The sequence below is a fragment of the Python bivittatus genome, unplaced genomic scaffold, assembly GCF_059951505.1.
Source record: "Python bivittatus isolate LINGU-HERP-01145 unplaced genomic scaffold, Pbiv_v1 ctg000330_np1212, whole genome shotgun sequence".
In the NCBI taxonomy this organism is placed as follows: domain Eukaryota; kingdom Metazoa; phylum Chordata; class Lepidosauria; order Squamata; family Pythonidae; genus Python; species Python bivittatus.
The window spans coordinates 55,769,963-55,791,433 of record NW_028277058.1 but is presented as its reverse complement, the minus strand read 5'-3'; the positions used below and the strand labels follow the sequence as shown (position 1 = coordinate 55,791,433).

Below are 21,471 nucleotides of genomic sequence, written 5' to 3'. Positions count from 1 at the left end.
CGCCCCTGACACGTGGTCCGCGGCCATTTTCCGCCCCGCGTGGTCGTAGGGAGGGGGACTCTCCCTCCAAGCAATAGCCGCCTCCCTGTCCTCCACACTAGAACGGATTAACGGTAATTACATTGAACCTTATGGGGAAATTTCCTTCGGGTTGCGACCAATTCGGGGTGCGACCAGAGTCATGGAACGAATTAAGTTCGTAAACCGAGGTTCCACTGTATGTTCATTTATATGGTTTGACTCCAATGTACTCCAGTAGGCAGATCTTCTGCATGTGACTTCTTCCTCGCCTGCAATAAAACACTTTATGTACGCTGAGGCTTTGAATCTTCTGCCCATAGCTAGTTACTGAATGTGGGTTTAAGTTTCTGGAGAACATCATGTGAAAGCCATGATGGGCACTGGAGGTCAACATCTAGGGATCATTCTGTTGGACCTCTCTGTTGACAACCATGTTGTGTGGGAGACTGCAACTTGAAATGTAAGAGGAGTAAATGGTAAAGAATATGAATTAACTAGTGAAAAGAAATAAAAAAAGGATATATTACATAACTGTGAAAATAGCCACTAGGTCATTCAAAAATAGAGCAGCATATAGGCTGAAGTAATAAACAAACAAACCAGTCAATCAATCTGGTTAATCATGCTACAATTAACCATGTTAATCTTTCAATCGTTTCAATTCATGATTGAAAGAAAGTCGTCATAGATCTAAATGATGGTCATATGTGCAATGACAGTGTTAAAAAATGGAAAGGCTGCTGTAGATACTGTAACTGGAGGCATGTTAAATATGGATATGGGTTCTTGTTTGACTTTTTAAGAACTCCAGACCCTTTGTTGACTGTTTACAAGGTTTAGCCGGGTAGAATGCTGCTGCTCAGCCTCCTGATAAAGACACACTTTCAGTTTTGAAAGCATGTAAAAGTCATCATTTGTCCTGGGTGGAAAACTGCTAGTCACAGTGGCACTGTAAGCAATAAGAGGACTCTTCTCTCAAAAGTCCTTCCTTCAGAAGTTTAAATTAAGTTCACACATTAAGCTTGATTATGTGCCATCAAGTGTTGACTCTTAATGACCACACCAACAGACCTTCTGCAGGATGGATCTGTCCCCAAACTGGTCCTTCAGGTCACCCAAAGGTACACCTATCACTGTTATAATTGAGTCCATCCACCTTGATACTAGTCATCTTTTTCTCTCTCTCTCTCTCTTTCCTTCCACCTTTCCCAGAATTATAGACTCCTCAAGAGATACTTTATGCTTAAGCACACCTCATTATTTATTTATTATTTATTCATTCATATATGCACAGATACTTACATACAGTATATATAATTTCTATAGACTTCTCAAGAGATACATTATGCTTAAGCATACTTTATTTATTTATTTATTTATTTAGGCATGCATGCATGCATGCATGCATTATTTATTTATTTATTATTTATTTATTTATGAATGCATGCATTCATTCATATATATATATATATATATATATATATATACATACATACATACATACATACATACATACATACAGTACGTATAATTTCTATCGCTGCCGATCCTACTGCTGTGACTGTAGGTGGCTAAAAACATCTGGGCTGTAAAACTCCAGATTACTGCCAGGTGGTAGCAAATATATACAGAACACTCAATTATTATTTTTTTTTGGTTGCCATCTAGTTTTTTTTGCAACCCAGACATGGTACAGTTCATTAGGCTGTAGTTCTAAACAACTGATGATGTGAAAATGGTCCTTAAGACACACATTTTTGTAGCAGGACCACAAGCACAGCAATAACAGCCCAAAGGTTGCTGGTCAGCTTGATTGACCCCTCTAGCCCATTGGGCCTTGAATCCAGATTTAGAGGGAAGAAGAAAAAGAACAGAGATAGTCCTGTAGCAAAATGTTCCAACAGAATATTTTATCTAGAATTGCAGCCAACCATGCCTTTCTTCTGGAAACCATCATTCCGTTTCTACCTCAACCCCTCAGACATTTAGCATTCTGTGGCCACTCAGCATGTTACTTCTAACAGAAGAGAATATATGTAGCTCAGGATTGAGCTGTGGAGTCCTTGATGCTCTCAGAGCCTGGTTATTTGCTTGCAGATGTTTCATTACCTGACTAGGTAACATCATCAGTGCTAGTGAGTGTGGGGTTGGCTCCCTGTTTATATAAGTAGCTTGCCCTGCCAGTGTTAATTCTGAATTCTCCCAGCTTAATTCTCCCAGGCTTGTTTTGCTTAAGACAGGGTTGGGGAACCCAATGCTCATGTGGAGGTTCTTGATCAGCACCCCTTCTACAGGCTCTTGAGCACCCCTTGAATGGAGTGAGTAGGCCAAAATTTTCATCCTGCTTTTAGAGGAGACTGGGAATTTAAAGGGGCAAAATACATGTCCTGCAGCGATTCCTCCAATTGGAAGGGGAAGGGCAGAGCACCCATTTCACCACGCATACCCTCTTTGGCTTTGTAAGAATTTACACTTGGCGCACGAACCTTTTCTTTAAGAGGAAATTAAAACAGTCCTATGAGACAATATTTTGGCACAAAGGCTGAAATACTTTTTTGCTTGTTTTGTCGTGGACCCTGTACAGGCATGATGGATCAGCTGATGTGATCCTAATTTTACACAGTTGGAGCAAAGCAGGTAAAAATCAGCCCAACAGCAACGGGAGACATACCAATTCAGGAAGTTGGCAGTGGATTATTCTTTATCCAGGAAGAAGTACACCACTGATTAGATCAACAAAGCTATCATTATTTGGAAATCGTGCTACATCATTTGAAACTTTCAAAATACGAGTTATTTTTAGAAGAGGTTATAAAACTCCTGAGCAATTTTGGAAAGCAACACTTATCTTCCCCCAAATTCCCTACTTATACTTGGGATGGTGGTCCTAATGGGTGTTATTTGTCAACTGCAGGTTTCAACAACCTTAATCTACTTTTTCATTTTAGAAAAATGAAATATGGCAAGGGAGCTAGGAGAAAAATAAATTCAGCTCCAAAGCCACTGCAAATAAGCCTTTCAAGACTTTTTGAATGAGCAGTACTTCATCAAGTAAAAAGATTTTGTAATATATCATGTAATCAGACCTGGTCAGTACTTAGATGGGAGACCACCAACGAATATTAGGTTATATTCTTGACCTGGAAGTGAAAAAGCAATTCTGATGACAGTGGTAAACCACCTGTAACCACCTGTTGTAAGAAAGCAACATGGATGAATTCATGAGGACACCAAGACCAGAAGCATCTTTACCTTTACCAATCAGAATTGTGCGGGCAATGGCTTTCCCTGTGACAATCTATGAAATGAAAGTTGGACTTTGAGAAAGTAGGAGAGAAAAGAGTATTGACGATTTTGAACTCTGGGTTTGAAGAAGACTCTTGTGAATACTATGGATAGCCAAGAAAACAAATAAATTAATCATAGAACAAATCAGCCCAGAGTTCTCACTAAAGACACAAATAACCAGGCTCAAATTGTCATACTTTGAACACCTTATGTGAAGAGTAGCTCCTTGGAGAAGGCTCTAATGCTTGGGAAAGTTGGAAGGAAAGAGAAGACAAAGATGAACAGATCTGATTACAGTGGCAATTGGTGCACTGTTGGAAGACTTGAAGGATCAAGTTGGGGACAGATTGACCTGGAGAAAAATCTATCTATGTGGCCACTAAGAGTCAACACTGACTTGATGACACATAACCAACCAACCAACCAACCAACCAACCAACCAACCAACCAATCATAACATGGCCATTCCATTGCTTCCGTCCCTAACCCCATTTAGATCTGCTTTTTTGTACCTTCTATGAGAAAACATATGTATAACACAAGAGCACTGAATTCTGCCGGATTCATTGGTAGTTCACAGAACGCAATTGCTATATTGATATTTCATGACCAAAACAAACCAGCTTGCAACTCTGGGCAGCTGAACATAAAACAAAACAGCTAGTAAACACAAACACCACAAAAATACAATGCAATACAACACAACTGAGGCCAAACTGGAATCATATTAGTATTCTCAGAACCATTTCAGGATGGTTTTATCTGATGCCCTGCCCCGTGCTTGGGGGAAAAACCAGGTTTTCAAGGACTTACAGAAAGCCAACAGATTTAAGACCATCCAAATCTTGTTCCAAAGGGCAGGTATCACAACAAAGAAGACTATCCACTTGAGTTCCACCAGGTGATATCGTTTTGTAGAGAGTAGCTGAACCACGCCCACCTTGTCAGATCTTGTGAGATGGGTAGATTCAGTTGGAGGCGGGCAGTCCTGCAAAAACCTCAGCCCTGTGCCATGAAGGATTTTATAAATGGTAACCAGCACCCTGAATTGCACTCAGAAAACTATAGGAAACCAGTGCAGCTCATTATGTTGTGGTGTTAGAGAGACATATCTTGATGTTGTATCTATAACTACTCACATCACTGCATCCTGGGCCAACTGTAGCTTCCAGATGATCTTCAAGTTAGCCCCGTGTAGAGCACACTGCAATAGTCCAAGCAGGACTAATGTGATGTCTGGAGCATGCAACCCATTTTAGCTTTGTTTGATGTTTTGTGAAACCCAGCTATTTTGCCCAGAACATGTAGCAGAAACTTAAGAGGAATGCCACCAAGGATGCTTGGTGTTTCATGCCTTCTTTGCCATGAATTATGAAAACTCTTTATTACTATCTTGGATAACTTGATATATAATTGATTGGGTGAGCCTACAGGCAGAATTTAAACCCCAAATTCAGTGAAGTTATATTCAAACTGTCTAGCTATAGTTAGCAATCCCCAATCCAAGAACCACATGCAATCCTCAAAGGTGTTTTCTAACCTCCATCCATGCTGCCAAAGTTTGATGGCAAAAAGTAAGTTTTTTAAAAAGCTGGACAGTCACCTCTCATGGGTGGTTTAACTGGTTTTCCTGCACATTATGAAGGGTTGAAGTAGATGACCCTTGTGCTCCCTTCAAACCTCACAGTTCTATCATTCTATGGATTGTTGAAAATTGGTAGCATAGTATTTTCTTATTCTTTCAAGGCAAGAAACATGAGAAAGCTGTAATGTAAAGACAGCTTAAAAGAAAAGGCAATTCTCCTCCACTTCTCACAAAAGAATATCAGAAAATAAGAAAAACCCGGTGTGACGCTGTTTCACACCCTTTCCACTAGTTTTTCAAGTTATCTACATCATCCCTGCACACTGAAAAGTTAAACCTCCAAAGTTAGTCATGCTTTAATATGAAATACTCTTTTTGTTATTATTTTAGAAACCTTCCATTCACTTCCTTCATGTGGTCACAAAGACAGTATTCACAACCTGATTTCTCTTTTGGCTCATTTTCACGGTTCACATAATACACTGAGCCACCAACCAAATGACTTGGATTTGTACATGTGAAGCCACAGAAAGCTAACCAAGTTTAAAAACCAACTAAAGGAGCAAATCCGTCTGCTTAGTCAATACTTGATCTGGTTAAGCACAGCCTACAAATTGCAAGATGGATCGTTTAGGGGTTTAGCCCCTGCCCAATGCAGAGATTATCCTCCTGAGGTGAGAAGAAATTCTCTTTCATCCGTGGTAGCTCCAGCATCATGGAATCAGCACAGGCAGGAGAACATCCTCCCCCTGAGATTGTGGGCCCCACCCTTTTAGCCTTCTGGCAGGCCTTCAAAAAAAATAATAATAATAACAATGAAAAAAAAACTTTTTAATGGTTTTGTTGTTATGCTCACTTATTTGCATTTGTTTCTTGTTATTTTTAACTGTGTCAGCTGCCCAAAGTCATGTATGTGCAACGGGCGGCTATATAAACTGAATAAATTAAATGAATAAATAAATAAATAAATAAATAAGCTGGCTTTCCCCCCAGGTGTTGGGATACAGTGAGGCTGCAGTCTTGTGGTTGTGATTCTTTTTATGCATTGGGAGTGTTGTTTTAGGGTGCTGGGAGCTGTTTTCTTGGATGGTGGTTTTTATTGTTTTTTATGTTCTTATCACTGCTGCTGTGAACCTCCCAGTTATGGCACATAAAATGGGTGACCATGTACTGTAAGTCTCATAAACAAACCAACTGCCAGCTACCCGTCTGTCAAGGGACACTACAAATACCTGTATTTGTCCAAGGGTAAGAACATTTTTTACTTGCCTACACGTGTCCACCCACACATTAAACTGAACTGGCAAAGGGATGTCCTTTCTGCTCTCCTCTTTCTGGCCAATTATAGTTACAACAAGAGGAAATAGGAGTGGACAGCAGTGACAACAACAGCAAGAAAGAAGAGAGCTCAACCATGGAACATGCAGAGGGTAAGGAAGATGACCTTGTTAGAGACAGGCCAGGTCTGTTACCAAAGTGACAAGGAGAAAAACAAAACTTAAGTCCAAAACCAGAAGAAGGCACGTGCAAGTGGTCAGGCAGACACCTCCCTAATTCATATGAGTGTAAGGGGGTGAGGAGGAGTAAAACACAGTTAGATTTGCATGATTCTCTTACTATAGTCAATATTAATCAAAGTAGTTTTAGCCTTCTGATGGAGTAGATTTTTTGGTGTGGTCTACACAGTGAAGCTGACAGAATGTTAGCCTTCTCCATACTCAAACCAGCATTTCTCATGGTCCCTTGAAACCTCATGCAAGTCAGAAATTTTTCCCATGGCACCCAAGGAAAATGGCCATGATCCAGCACTTTTTCCAAAGTAGCTGGAAACAGTATTGGGATGACATTGTGAGAACACAACCATAAATCACTATTAATCAGTAACTGGCACAGTCCCCCATACTGTCCTACTGCTGAGGATGATTAATTCTACAGAGTCAGCTGAATGCGGTACAGTCATGTGATCATTTACTAATTGGGAACAGAAGATGGAGGGTAAAAGAGAATTTTTTTTTCCACATGCATCCTTGCTGTATTTAGTAAATGGTCACCTGTCCATGGCGTCCATCTGATCTTTGCATGGTTAGATGACTTTTATTCTACCAACCATGTACAATATGACAGTAATAGCACCCATCCATCTAAGAGGCAGATACTATGACTATAACAGGGTAAGTATAATATACTTTGTACTGACAGATTAATGACAAATCTCAGCTGATTAATCAGGAGGGGATGATAATCTGTGTCATTCCTTATTACATGCCATCTTGTATTTTCACTGTTGTTCCCATGGTCAGAGATGGTATGTCAAAAGCCAAAATCACAATTTGAGATCATTTTTACACAGTAGCTGTTGAGAAGATGGCCAGGGGTGGGGGCAGGAATATTTCTTTAGTAGAAGCTAGGGATTCAGAAGGAAATTTTCTGATTTTCACTATAACGAAAAGGATCCTCAACATCATTTATTATATGGAGCAGGATGTGTTGTTTTGCTGGTAACAATATAACATGCTTTCTTCTGCAGGATGGCTTTCAAGTTCCCAGTCTAATTCATATCTTTAAGATCTTTTGGTGGTCTCCATTCAAGTATTAAACCTTCTGAACCTACTTTGCTTTTGAACTTAGACAAGTTTTGCCAGTATTATTAATATAATATGGTTCCATATTTTTTATGAGAGTGCCAGTGAGCAGAAGCAGTCTTGGGCTTGCCAGTTCATTTATTATTTGATACTAAAATCCTAGATCACGTTCCTCCAACACTGAGCAGAAAACAGTGATTAGTTGCACTGACATAACAAGCTTAACCTGAATTAACCTGAGTTAGAAATTGAGTGAGCCATAAAATAACTGAGCAAGCTAGGTTTGCACAAAATGTGAACACCCACACCCAAACCTCCAAGGTTAACACACTCTCAAGCCTTGCACATTGAGTAGAGCTATTAAGTTTGTAACCAACCTGCCTTCCAAAACAGCTGTTTATTTACTGACATGGTTTGGTTTGAAACCATCCATTGTGGTACATAAATCATGATTTGTAGCTCAGTGTGATACCAGTGATGGTTTACTCAGCAAGCCATAATTAAATAAGCCATGATTTGCAACCCTGACAACTGTGATTTGTTCAACAAGCCACACTTAAATGTACACATAGCGTAGTGGGATGTGCAAACTAACTTTTCTGACAGTATTCTCAAGATAACTCAAATGATGGGTGTGGATTACAATTTAGCAAACATAATAAAAAGGGTCCGAAGAAGAAAAAAGAAGTGTTGTTAATGCAGCATGAGCCAGTTGTAGGACAAAGGAGCTAAACTGTAACCAGTTCTCAGACACTAGTTGTATATTAGTTTCCCTCCTCAGGAAATGTTTGTGAAGATGCTGCCATATGGAGGAAGAGGAGGAGGCGGAGGCTTTTCCCACAAGAGCACATCCAGGTCACTAACCTTTGGAAACAATGAGAAGGTTTCGTTGTCAATTGTTAAGTAGTACAGAAATTCGCCATCGTACCAGACTCTCTTTCCGACCGGCGAATTTTCTTTCGTCATTGTAAAGAGATGGCTTGGGTTGCAGCAGTCTTTGAGAAGTTTCCTAATAAAGAGAGGAAGGAAGGAAAGTAAAACAACCATGGTAGATGTCATGATGAGAAGCCTTTGTAAGCTTTCTGGAAAGGACAATGTATAATCAGGCAAATCCTCAACCCAAAGATGGCAGCGTGTCCAAGATCCAGCTATGTTCTTTTTCTAGGATACTCCATGAATGCAGAATCTAATCTGCCTTCCCTGGGCTGTCTAGGGAGTTATTTCTGCCTCTGTGTTTTATCATCTAAAGCAGTGTTTCTGAACCTCAACAACTTTAAGATGTGTGGACTTCGGCTCCCAGAATTCTGGGAGCTGAAGTCCACACATCTTAAAGTTGCTGAGATTGAGAAGCACTGATCTAAAGGTCCTTGAACTTCTGCAACTTTGAGATTATGTTTAGCTTGCCAATGTTGCCCAGCTATGTGTGGATGTTACCCATGTGGCCGTCCCACAGCAGGGACAACGAGAGCCAACTGCAACATCCCCTTCATACTTCCAGAGTCCAAGTAGATGAAAAGGAGAAATATCCAGGAGCAGAGTTTATACAGCATGTGTTTGAGGGATAAAGGTATGATTTGAAACAGGTGAATTTACCATTTTTTAAAATCAGTTCTATTCTGCCAAGTAGTTTGGAAAGAGAGCAAACATCAAGAAAACAGGGCTCTAAAGGGTACCCCCAGGTCACCTCCTTCATTTCTTCAGCCTCCCAAAGCTCCAGTTTTTACTTGTCCTTGGATTCCCACCTCACAGCATCAGTGCCCCATATGTGTCCCTGATACAGCCCAGTATGATACATTTGAGTGCACGAATCTGAACATCGTCAGTCACACAGACCTTGTCTTTCAAGTTGGCACCCATGATACCAGTTTCCCATGAGTTTTGAAGTCAACCCAATTCAATCATCCCTGGGCTGAATGGTCATTTCTACAATTAAAAACATCTGCAGGATTGACTACTCCAACCAGTACCAGCCTGGTTGATCAGATCCAACAGGGAGAAACTTAAGGATCCCACATTTTCAGGAGGGTGAGAGGGCTGAGGTGAGTAAGCACTGCTTTCCAGTGACAGAGCCGAAGCTGTGGAATAGCCCCTAGTTGAGATAGTCTGGTCTCCTCCTTGTTGATATTTCAGAAGCTTTTAAAGATGGGGTTGTTTCACGAAAGTGCTGGACTGGAAGTAGGGTGATCCATGTTCTAGTCCCCCTTTAGCCACAGAAGCTGTCTGGGGGACTTTGGGCCAGCCCCTCCCAACAGCCCAACCCATCTCACCAATGTGGTGTTGTGGGGCTAGAAGCTTCTACAGAAATATAAAACTAACAAATAAATAAAATGAGATTCACCAGAAAACGACCAATGACGAGACACTTGTTCGCAAATGTGCTCGCCTGCAAAAATAACCCAAACCTGGGTTGTAACACCATCAGGTTACACTAGGGCAGCCATGGGAGATCATAAATATTATCTTTAGGGGAGGGGAGATTTTAGACCCCATAAACATCTTTGAAATTTTGGGAATATGCTGCAGGCATTCACACAGAGGGCTATCAGCATGGGCATAGCCAATCACAGAACATCAATTTCCAGAAAGTTAAACCATTCAGATTGCTCTCCACTGACTCTCACCTCCCTCTCCAAAATACCCTACACCATTCTCAGCTTCCATCTGTCTCTTATTCTGGGCAGATGGGCTCACTTCCTAGTAAAGCGACTGCAGTCAGCCTTCATTCTGAAATTCATTCAGCTTGTGAAGCTGAAGCCTTCTGGTAAATAAAGATGACCCTGGAGAAGAGAGCTTTGCTTTTCATTTCATTAGAAACATGAAGAAGACGGCTTGGTACCCATTCTGTTCCAATCTAAAATAATTCTAGAGGCTGAGTACTAGAACTCTAAGCAACTCGGTAGAGATGCTCAGATGACCTTGGCCAGCTCCTGCCATCTGTGACTAATGGGATGATTAATTTATCATGCAGCTGATAAATCCTCCACTTCTCCTTTCTTTTTCTTTTTGCTTCTAGGCCTTCTAGCATCACATGTTTGCTAAAAATGGATTCCATTAAAGCACCTGGAGATAAAGAAAGTAATGCAGAAGCAGGGAATTCACGAGCAGAAATTTGGGCCGTGTGGCTGATTGACTTAGGGGAAAGGAGGGGAGAAATGCAAAATTGTAATATTATAGGGGCAGAAAATAATTCCTGGGAGTCCTACCCAATGCTGAAATAAGCCCTTAACAGCATTACTTGAAAGTAAGACCCACTGACTTCAATGGGATTGATTCTCAGTTTAAATGGGCACAAGGGTGCCTTCCCTGCATCTGAATATTGCAAGATAGTGCTTAGATTCACATAATCAAGTTAAGGAAAGACCAAGTGCATTTGTGCATGCAAAGGTCAGTTTATTGTTGTGGCTTAGCATCTTGTACAAATCTGGTTTACCCTTGAGGTGTTGTGCAAAACCAGATTTATTTAATAAATAGTTTAAGCATGGAGTATGAATGTAGCTATGCCATATGTCCCCAGTTTAACAGACTGTTCTCTCTCTCTCTCTCTCTCTCTCACCACTATTAAATTACCCTAAGCTTTAAGGAGCCCTTGTTTCAATTTTCCCACCACAATTAAAAGCCAAACATCCCTCTATATTCAGTTGATAGCCAACAGTGATTTGTCTATTTCCCTCCTCCTGCCTTATCAAGTAATTACTGCATACCACTCTTGCTAGTTCAGACTAAAGGTCTCTCCAATTCAAGAAATTTCCAACAATGACCAATTAAATGATTCCAGGGAAATGCATGAGCCAGGACTGGAGGTAATGACATGATAGTATAAAGATCAAGAAAACTCAGAATTCCTCCCTTTTCTGTGGTGGTTAGACTGCACCTAGGCTATTGCATCCAATTCTGGGCACTGCACTTTGGCAGGACCTCAACCAACTAGAACATGTCCAAAGGAGAACACTTAAGATGATCAGGGCTTTCAGGGAAAAATGTACAAGGAACAGTTGGAAGCACTGGGTATGTTTAGCCTAGAGATTAGAAGTTTGCTGGGAGACATGATAGCTGTTTTCATATATGTGAGGGGCTGTCATTAAAAGACAGGGCAGAAACGTCCAGAATGATTCCAGAAGATAGAATAAGAACAGCAGTTTAATCAGAGTTCGGTTGGACATCAGGAAGAATTTTCTAACACTACCTTGGGAGTTGGGCAATATTCCTTTGATGGGGTGTTGCCACCGTGATAGAATGGCCGTCTGACAAGGAGGCTAAAAATGGATTCTTGAACTAGTTGGAGTAGATGATCTCCATAGTCCCTTACAACTCTTATATTCTATGGTTCTTTGATTCACCAGAGACGGTGTAACCAAATTTCAGTTCAATGCATTTTATTGACTTAAAAGTTAATCAGAGTTGGATGGCTATATTTGGTTTGTTCCTGTCTACCTGATCCTTGTAGTTCAGGGATGGTCATCTTTTCTTGCTTTCTTGGTCTCCACAGTTAGCCAATCAAGCTCTTTGGGATGGCTTCACAGACAGAAAAGGCACCCAAAAGAGGCCTCCCATATCCTTCCAGGGAATCAGCGAGATCTTCCTGCATTCCCGTGCCAATGGTATGTGAGATTTACACATGTGCAACCACACACACTTATGCACATGCATAGGTGTACACATTTGTGGCCTGTGAAGGCCTGGCCTGGCTCTGCTTAAACTCTCAGGGCACCGGTGGTTGCAGACTGCTGCATAGCTGGAAGGACAATGTGTCATACCTGGCCGCACTTAAAGCTTGCAATGTAGGCACGGTACCACTAAAGTGTGGCCCATTTCTAAAACATTTAGCCTGCTGGCAGTGTCTCCTCCTGCTCTTCCCAGCAATGACTCACCTGTCTCCACTAAGCCACAAGGAAATCTGCTTTGTCCTGCTCAGTCACACTTGCCCGGTCTTAACCAGAGTAGGCTTCTAGCTCCGGGGCTATGAAGGAAGCCTTTGATATCCTGGCCCTGAACCACTGCTCAGGCCTTTGCTGTAGGACTGCACATACGCAGTGGACTGGTTCAAATGACATGCCAAATTAGCCAGCCTTGGCTAAGCTTGAAAAAGCTAAGGGGGGTGGGATTTGGATAGTACTTGGGTAGGAGACCATCCTTTCCTATGCCTTTTCTTGGATTTGGGGATGACCTCATTCCTAAAATGCATAGGTGGCATAATTCAGCATTAATTTAATGAATTTCATCTTATCAAGAGGGACCTATTGCTAGGGAGTGACATGGAAAAAAGCCACAGGCATAAAAAAGCATCAAGGTGCTGCCAGCACATAAAGCCCCAACCAACACAGCTCATAGGAGTGAGTAGCCATATACCAAATCTACACTGGTGCTGTGCTACCATCAAGGAAATGGGTTCCAAGTCCTATTTCACTTCTTGCTAGGGTGACAAATCCATGGTGGAGCATTAGGAGAAGGCTTTCTAACAGTAGGACCAATGACCCGGAGAGTTAGTGGCTCCCCTTCTGTAATGGGCTGTGAGAACCACCTTGAGAGACAGGAGAAAGGGCTACAGCCTCAACAACGATCTGATAAGAGAAGAGCCCAAAGCAGGAATGGGGGTGGAGAAAGCATCTCAGAAGGGACCCTCCCTCGTTCTCTGGAAAGTAAAGGCAGGGGAAGAGGGAAGTGCTTTCAGACTTGCAAGGTTCTACTACTGTAACCTTACAATAAAGGTAGTGTTAGTACTCATGGTTTTGGTTTCCTAGTCTGGACTACCTTGAAGGGCTGACATCTTCTCCTGATGTGTCCCCTTGGTCAGGTTTGCTTTAATTCCTGCATGGAGCTGGGGATTGGACTTTATGCCATAAATGGCCCCTTCACACTGTACAATTCTATCTCCCTCTTTTTTTGAAGAAGGAATGGTTTTGAGGAGGTGGGGAGAAAGAGACAAAGACTTCTCCTCTCTTACATTCTAGCAAGGTCCTTGTCTATCTTCCATGAGATGGTAATCCATGTCTTGAGTCCTTTGGTGTCTTTACAAAGACCTCTTTTATTTTTGACCTCCATCCTCTTAATTGATGGTGTGCATCAACTGAAGGTTTCAAATGCCACTAGAATGAAAAGTGATGAGACAAAGCTAGCATCTCATCTCCGTTGGCACTAGATAGCTTTTCTGTGTTTTCTTGAATCATTTCTTCAGAATCCCTACCCCCACAGCATTTGGACTGTGTATTTCCATGGTTTGGCTTCCACATGCTTGACTGCATAGGGAAATTTCCAGCCAAAATGGAAATCTGCTGCAGAAGGAGGAGGAGCAGCAGCAGCAGCAGCAGCAGCAGCAAGCAATTAAGGATTTTGTTTCGAAAGCAGCTTAAAAAGGAAGTTTTTATGACATTTTCCAGTTCTGGTGGCAGGCAAAGCAATTGAGCCGAAAGATGTCTTTATCAATGACATCCAGTTGCAACGATTACATTTTAAAAACATTCACAGCACAAGTCATGTGTAAGAACCACATTATCTCTGCGCCCGCCAACAGGACGTTAATCTGCGTTTGGACACAATTTATACACTTCACTGAAGACATCGCAGTATTGGTGGTTTCCTCCATAACAGACACGGTCTTCTATTTCAGCGCTTTAGCCAAGGCGTAAACAAGATGTGATTAAACGTACTGGGGGGGGGGGAGAGGGTGACTCCATCTAGCAGCAATGAGTGAAAGTTTCTCCAGTCCAGACACCAGCTATTAGAAGAGAGACCTTGGCCCCATCCACCAAAAAGGGTTCAAATTTAGCCCTCCCCACCTGCAGTGATGATTAAGACCTCTTCTTAGCTAATCATATTGCATGCTGAAAACATACACAATACATGCAATCATTAATAATCAGACACTTTGCTCACTTATTGCATATTTAAACATACATCATACTGTACATGCATACATGAATGGTTAAGATCTCTTCTTTGCTGAAGGGAGCCATGATGTAACCTTAGAGAGGATAAAACATAAATGTATTTATAACTGCTGCAGAGAAGATGAAGCTGCTTCTTTATATCCTTTTTTTCCTTTTCCTTTCTTTTCGGCCTCTTTCCTTTTATTTCTTTATTTACTCGTCACTTTTCTTTACTTTCCTTCTTTTTCTTTCCTAAAGTTGTATTGCTTTTAATCTGTAAAAAATTTCTTTAACAAAAACTAATTTAAAAAAAATGTCTTCTTTGCTGATACGACTCCATTTTCAAAATGTACATCCGTATATACGATGCATTTGCTGTCTCACGTAATATGGCCTCAAATGGAATGTAGGTTTCCTCTTTTGTTTTTTTAATTGGGTGGCCATGAACATTAGGGGCACGCAAGAACTCACCAATCTGTCTTAACAAACCACCTTCTGAAATGTTCCAATCCAGTACAGGTTTCTCCAGAGGGAGCCCAACCTGATTTGTCACCAGATCTGCCCAAGGTTTTATTCCCCTTTGAAAAAACTCTTTCGTTCTTTGAACCACAACCTCATTTCTTTCTCGAGCCAAGTCCAATTTCTCCAGTAAGAGACATACATTTGCCACCGCCATGCCTAATCTTTCCCTTCTCTTGATTATGTGCCATCAAATCGTTTTTGACTCTTAGTGACCCCATAGATAATTTTCTCCATGATGATCTGACCCCAGCCTGGTCCTTCAGCTTTTCCAATGGTGCAACTCATCGCTACCTTGTTGCTGGTCATCCTCTTCTTCTCTTTCCTTCCACCTTTCCCAGCATTATAGTCTTTTCCAGAGAGCTGGGTCTTCGCATAACCTTCTTCAACCTTCTCTTGAACTCATCTCAAAATCTTCAATTATGGCTCTTGCAATTCACAATTTCCACAATCCCATCTAGCCCTGAACCACCCAATTCTCCTGAATGGCCAACCAGCTTTCTATTTACCAATCTGCTTCACCTATCGATTAAATTAGAGAGCCAGTTTGGAGCAGTGGTTAAGCAGCCAGGTTGGAAGCCAGGGGACTATGATTTCTAGTCCTGCCTTAGGCATGGAAACTGGCTGGGTGACTTTGGGCCAGTAATTTCTTTCAGCTCAACCTACTTCTTAGGGATGTTATAGGAAAAAGAGGAGAGACACCACCTTGAAGATAGGATAGAAACATATTTAATAAATCTGATTTGATTTACATTTGCCTCATTTGGCAGAGTACTAATCTCTAGAGAAACTGTCTGGAGGTTGGAGCTTCACTGAGATCCAGGATATAAATGGAGTAGATTCAAACTGGTCTCTCTGCCTTGGCAAAATTAAATTTTGGTTGAAATTAGCCTGCCCATCCAGAGGATATGGCCCAACCTAATGCACCTCCCAACACTGAGGAAAAGTAACACTGTAATGACATTTACTTCCCAATTCACTGAAAATTCCATCCCCTTTTACAAAAGAATCTTTTATTTTTCTACATAATTTTTGGGGTACCTTAATTTTTTTTAAAATTTTTCAGCCTTTTTTAAAAAATGGGTTTTGTTATATGAAAAGGACTCTTTTTAGTACTTTCTCTTAGGGTTCATTTGCAACATGAAGAGGAAAAGAAAGGTGATTGTACAATAAAACACAGATCTGGCATAGTCTTCTCAGCCAACTTAACAAAAATGGAAGAATCCCACCCATGAGAGCTTTACTCCCACTTCCTCTTTCTTTGTAGAAAAAAGACTGAAAGCAATTTCTGTTCCTTCAAATTCAAGGAAATTGAATACATAATGAAAATACTCTTTCATTACTTATAAGCAAGATATGGTCCAACCTGGTTAACTTAAGGAACAGGGTTTACTGGGGCAAACAGATTTACTAGAAAACAGAAGACTGAATATCCCAACCTAGCCAAGTATCACAAAGATGCAAACACGCTTCATCCTTCTCGTTCTTTCTACGCATGATTTTAGGATCCCTTTGCAAATGCCTCATCTTTTGAATTTGGGGCAGGGGTGAGGATCTAGCACCAGTTGATGGACCTTAGGATTTTACTAAATCCTTCCAAGCCAGCCCAGGCTGGTACTGCAATGGATGGTCAAAATGATTTCATGCAGTCCATTCTGCAAACCTGGCTTATCTAAGATAAGTATCAAAATGCTGAATTTTGGACTTTCAGTGACATGCCAGATTGAGGCTACACTTAAGAAACAGAAGGCTGATCTGAAGCATTTCCCAGCTATGTTCTCTTTTCCTGGCCTTCAAAATGCTATTTTCTCTTTTTAGCCTTCGAAAGCATGATCTTTTTCCTTCTAGATGAGTACTCCAACTCTATGATCTTTACATTATTTCTACTCTACAATTCCTTTTCGAAGGTCCAACGGTTAGAAACATGCATGAGTCCTTTAAAGATTCATATTAGGATGAAACCAGAACTTTTTTTATTGGGACACATAATCACTTAGAAAAGACTTATGGGAGATTGACTTTATATATGGTAAAACTGCAGCAAGATTATTATATGCACAACAATGAAGAAATACTGAAATACCCACAATGGAGGAATGGACTAAAGATGGCAGCATTAGAGAAATTGCAAAACTGACCTTCTGGTCAGGGATAAAACAATAAGTACTTTTATAAAGAACTAGAAACCTTTAGGGATGTTTTGCTGAAAATGGAAAAAAGTTAAATGGTGACTTGTGGATTTGGTGATTGAAAAAAGGATTGAATATGGGATAGAAGGAATCTCTGTAAAGTAACGTTAAAAAGGGAAGAGGGATAATTAGTTTATTTGTAACTGTTGCAAAGATGATTGGAAGGCTCGTCTTAAATTATATTTTTCTTTTCTTTTTTCTTTCTCTAATTGTATTGCTTTTTGCACTCTTTTACCATTTTTTCTTCCTTCTAGCTTTTTTTAATATACTATCACATTTTATATTACATATCTTTTATCTATGTAAAAGTCTTCAATAGAAAGAAATATGCATAATTCCAAATATAACAAGACTGGGCCAGTTCTTTCTTGGAAATTCTATTTTTGGGGAACTATTAAGTTTGTTCTTGTTACCAAAGGTACCAATTTCTAGTTTCCAAGCTTCAGCGTAGGTCCAAAGGCCCCTTTCACTTTTTATTTATTTTTTAATAAAACCCCCCCCACAGGTTTAGGAACAATTACTAAAAGGTAAGGCAGCAAAATTCACTTAATGAGCTAAAGCTCAAATCTACCCACCTTTCACAAATGTATCCAGGTCTCTATTGTCTGACCTGTACCTTTCTACAAATGTTTCTACACTGATGCAACCCAAGAAATGCTTCCTGCATGAAAAGTTTGCCTATGAAAAACATTATTCCAGGATATGGAATATTGCAACACATACTATTACTTGCAGGATATAAGCTACACAAAGAAGTAACTGTCCCCAAACGCACAATCTGTATTCTGCCTGGAATACATGAAAACAAAAAGCTGAATTCAAAATCAAGCTTGTCTTCATGTGGAGAAACGGCCAAAGAGACAAAGACAGATGTGCTAGTAGTTGTGTGTTATATTCTTTCACAGTGGCTTCCCATGTCAGGGGCTAAGCACAGATTACGTCCTATAAATTAACAGTAGCAGAAGTGAAATGCAGTGATTTCAATCAGAATTTGCCTGAACTCTTAACACTAGACACAACATCATTAGGGCTGAGGCTTCACCAGGTCAATTAAAGACCTTATAGCTGCATTCACAGAACAGGCTAAGTTTAAGCACTAGCCCATATGGATTTATAAGTACAATAAATAAGCAACTCTTGTAAATTTTAAAGTGGACTTTTTAAAAAGAAAAAAGGTGTGGGGATGGGGAATTAGCATGCTGTATGAACCCAATCTATTTGCTTAATTTATGATTCAATATATTGTGTGAGTTCAGAAAAGGATTAATTCAATAACCAAGTTTAACTTCTTGGGTGAACTCAGCATTTGAACCGAAATGGTCTAGGTCTAGAAGATTTTTGATCCAGGTGTTCAGGACTGCGAAGGGCGTGCAGAGAATGCAGGAAACAAAATGTGTTTGGGTGATTTGTTTGCGGTCTCTTCATTAGTAATAGCAACCAAGCTCAGAGAGCCCCAAGGATTCAGTTCAACCCTGAGCTACAGATCTTCTCTTGTATCAAAAAATGTGCTTGTATCTCACACAACTAGACCAATCATCTAAACGGAACATTGCTTAACCTACAGTAAAATGACTGGTCGCGTAAACTTTCTTTAAAAAGAATGCACAAGGGGAAGGATACTTTAAACACAGAATTCACGGCCACCTACAAATTTAGCTTGCCTTGTCTCAGAAAGAAAGTGGCATTTTAACTCTTTCAATCTCGCCAATTAGACCAGATGGACTGAGACCCGTAAAACTCAAAGCAGGAACTTCCTGCAATCTTGCATAAGATCCTTGCAGAACCCCTGAATTTATTAAAGGTAACACTACCTTTGCACTGAGGGTGTTGAATCTGCTGGGCCATGTTTAGTGCACTCAGGATCTTCACCCTCAACTTAAGTGAACTCCCTCCTGTTCAAATCTACCACTATTGCTGATGTCATATTTAACTGGGGTGGCTGATACTGGAGGTTTATGCAACCCTGCATTCCACTGACTTATTTTTATTATGAATCTGCTGGGCATTGCGTGAATGGCAGAACCAGAGGATTCTGTTAAGATAATTATAATAAGGTTCCTTTAAGGAGTGTGTCATTGGAGTAGTACACATCTCAGGTGAGAAAGGATGGAACGGGATGTAGCCAGGACGGTGGAGATTGGCTAGCCTGAATATAATAGTAGGCTGCTCCTTGGGCAATGTTGTTGGGGGATGATTGGAGAAGAATTACTGTTTAACTGCTGTTACATCGGACTGATTCTTAAGTGTATAGTTTGACCTTGGAATGTTAAATGACCTATGGCCTATACTTGCTCATTGTAATACAAGTCTACTAAACTAAAGCTGTATTGATTTATTTACTGCTGTGCATATCTACTGGTTTCTAAGTAGATATTATCTCCAAGTCTATCCCTTGATAGATTCAGAGAATGCAATTAAAACCACAGTAAAAGGCTGAAACAGCCCCATCCTTGAAACAGAGAATGATTTTCCTAGAGGTTTTTTTAATCCGTAACTATGGTCATAAAGGAAAGGTCTTTAGCCCTGGGGAGCCAAAGGGGACCGTCATACTCCATGCGTTTTATCTGCAAGCAGTCAACTTTTAAACCATCTCGCTCGCAAGTTTCTTCCAAGAGGAGGTGGCAGTTTTTAATAAGAGGGGGCGAGACCTTCCTGAGCGGGTGGGGGTCCCCCGAGCTCTCGCCCGTCTCTTTGGAAACCCACCTCCCCGGCGCTCAAAACCGGCCACGCCGCCCAGGTCCACTGCGGAACCCAGCCTTTGTTCGGCTCCGAGCGAGCGAGCGAGCGAGCGTGCCGCGCCGGCCAGGGGGCGTGATCAGGCGAACTAGCCACCCCTCCGCCAAGTCGACCGTCCCCGCCGCCGAGGCTCGTGGCCGGCCGCGCTCGGGCTGCCCCGCGACGCACCCGCGGGAGGGCGAAGGAAGAGGCGCGGCGCGCTCACCTGAACGCGGCCCCGGCGCTGAGGTTCCTCTGCCAAGCTCTGCCCTGCTGCCGGAGGACCTCGGGCACGATCTCCTTCTCGTCCGGCAGCCGGTAGACCGGGAAGATGTACAGCCAGTAGAGCACCAGGAAGCCCAGTGCGCTGGCGCCCACCGGCAGCCGCGTGCGCGGGCCTTTGCAGAGCGCCAGCCCCGGCGCCATCCTCCGCTTTCGGCCCCTTCCGACCGGCTCGTCACTCCTGGGGAGGCTGTGGGTGGGAGACGCCGCCGCCGCCGCCACCGGCGCCGCCGCCTTCTCCTCCAGGGGCCGGCGGGAAGGAAGGCGGGCGGCCCCAGTCCCCCCATGCAGGGACGCCCCGCGCTGCCGCCGCCGCCGCCGTCGCCACGGACCTCCCACCTGCCAGTCCGGCGCGCTGCTTTGGAGGATGCTGCCGCGGCGGCTGCAGGACCCGGCCTCCTCCCGGCTTCCCAGCAGCGCCGCCGCCGCCTTCCCCGGCCAAGCGGAGCCCGACCGAGCGTCTCGGGCAGCGGGCACAGCGCTGGGGCTTCCCCGCGGGTCCCTCTTGGCCGCGCCGAGGGAGCGCGCAGGGCCTCCTTCACCTAGGGCGGCGGCGGCCGCGGCTCCCCTTCGCCGCCCATCCTTGCGCCCGGCTGGCGAGGAAATGAGCCGCGGGGGGGACGGGCCGGGGAGAAAAGCGGCGCAGGAGGGGCGTCGGGCGGCTGGGGCCGGGGATGCTCGGCTGCCCTCCCGTCAGTCTCCTCCTCCCGTCGCCCTCCCGCTCACCCAGGCTGGAAACCTGGCTCCCCCCTCCGGGTCTTCTGCCGCCCCCGCAACTTCCTGTCGCGAGGACAAAAGGAGAATCCAAGGGGCGGGGTGGGGGGATCGGCGGCCCAAGCGGGAAAAGGGGCCGCTTGAAGACTCCCCCTCGGAGGGAGGAGGGAGCGCGGGAATTGGCTCCAGCCGTTCCGAACGCGACCGGCTTCCCTTAAGAAAGGCGAAGGGCGGGTTTGGCCACGAATAAAGCGGAGAGGTGCTGCCGTTCCTGCGCACGGCGCGGAATAGGAGGCAGGGGACGGGCAGCCCCCCTCGCCAAGAAGCGCCAACTTGCCCCCCGCCCTGGGCTCCCCGCGCGCTTCCCAAGCTGGGCTGGGCGCCACTGAAAGGTACAGTCTCCGAGCATCCCAGCCGATCGCTTTACGGGGCCCCTCGCCGGCGGGGAGAAGAGCTGCTCGCGCGGGGAATGCGCTGGACCAGCCCGGGCCTGTGAAGGTGACAAGTGGCGCCCTGGGCGCGCGGTGGGCTGCTAACTAGTTACTAAAGCCACACGGCGCACACAACGTGCCAAATTCTAACCCCGTGTTTCTCAAGCTCAGCAACTTTAAGATGCTGGCTGGGGAATTCTGGGAGTTGAAGCCCACCCCTCTTAAAGCATGCTGGCTGGGGAATTCTGGGAACTGAACCCTGCACATCTTAAACCACGCTGG

The 21,471-nt window shown here is 43.1% G+C and overlaps 1 protein-coding gene across 1 annotated transcript in view; it reads right to left on the bottom strand.

The window, feature by feature from the left end:
- The window catches only part of ST8SIA1 (ST8 alpha-N-acetyl-neuraminide alpha-2,8-sialyltransferase 1), a 67,896-nt gene extending 46,948 nt beyond the window's left edge, over positions 1–20,948 (bottom strand). The window contains exons 1-2 of the mRNA XM_088141353.1: positions 19,989–20,948; positions 8,341–8,485 (exon numbers count right to left, since the gene is read on the bottom strand). Of these exons, the coding sequence (XP_087997479.1) occupies positions 8,341–8,485; positions 19,989–20,188 (345 nt within the window). The 5' untranslated portion in view covers positions 20,189–20,948. The remainder of the gene's footprint in view (positions 1–8,340; positions 8,486–19,988) is intronic.
- Positions 20,949–21,471: the final 523 nt, after the last annotated feature.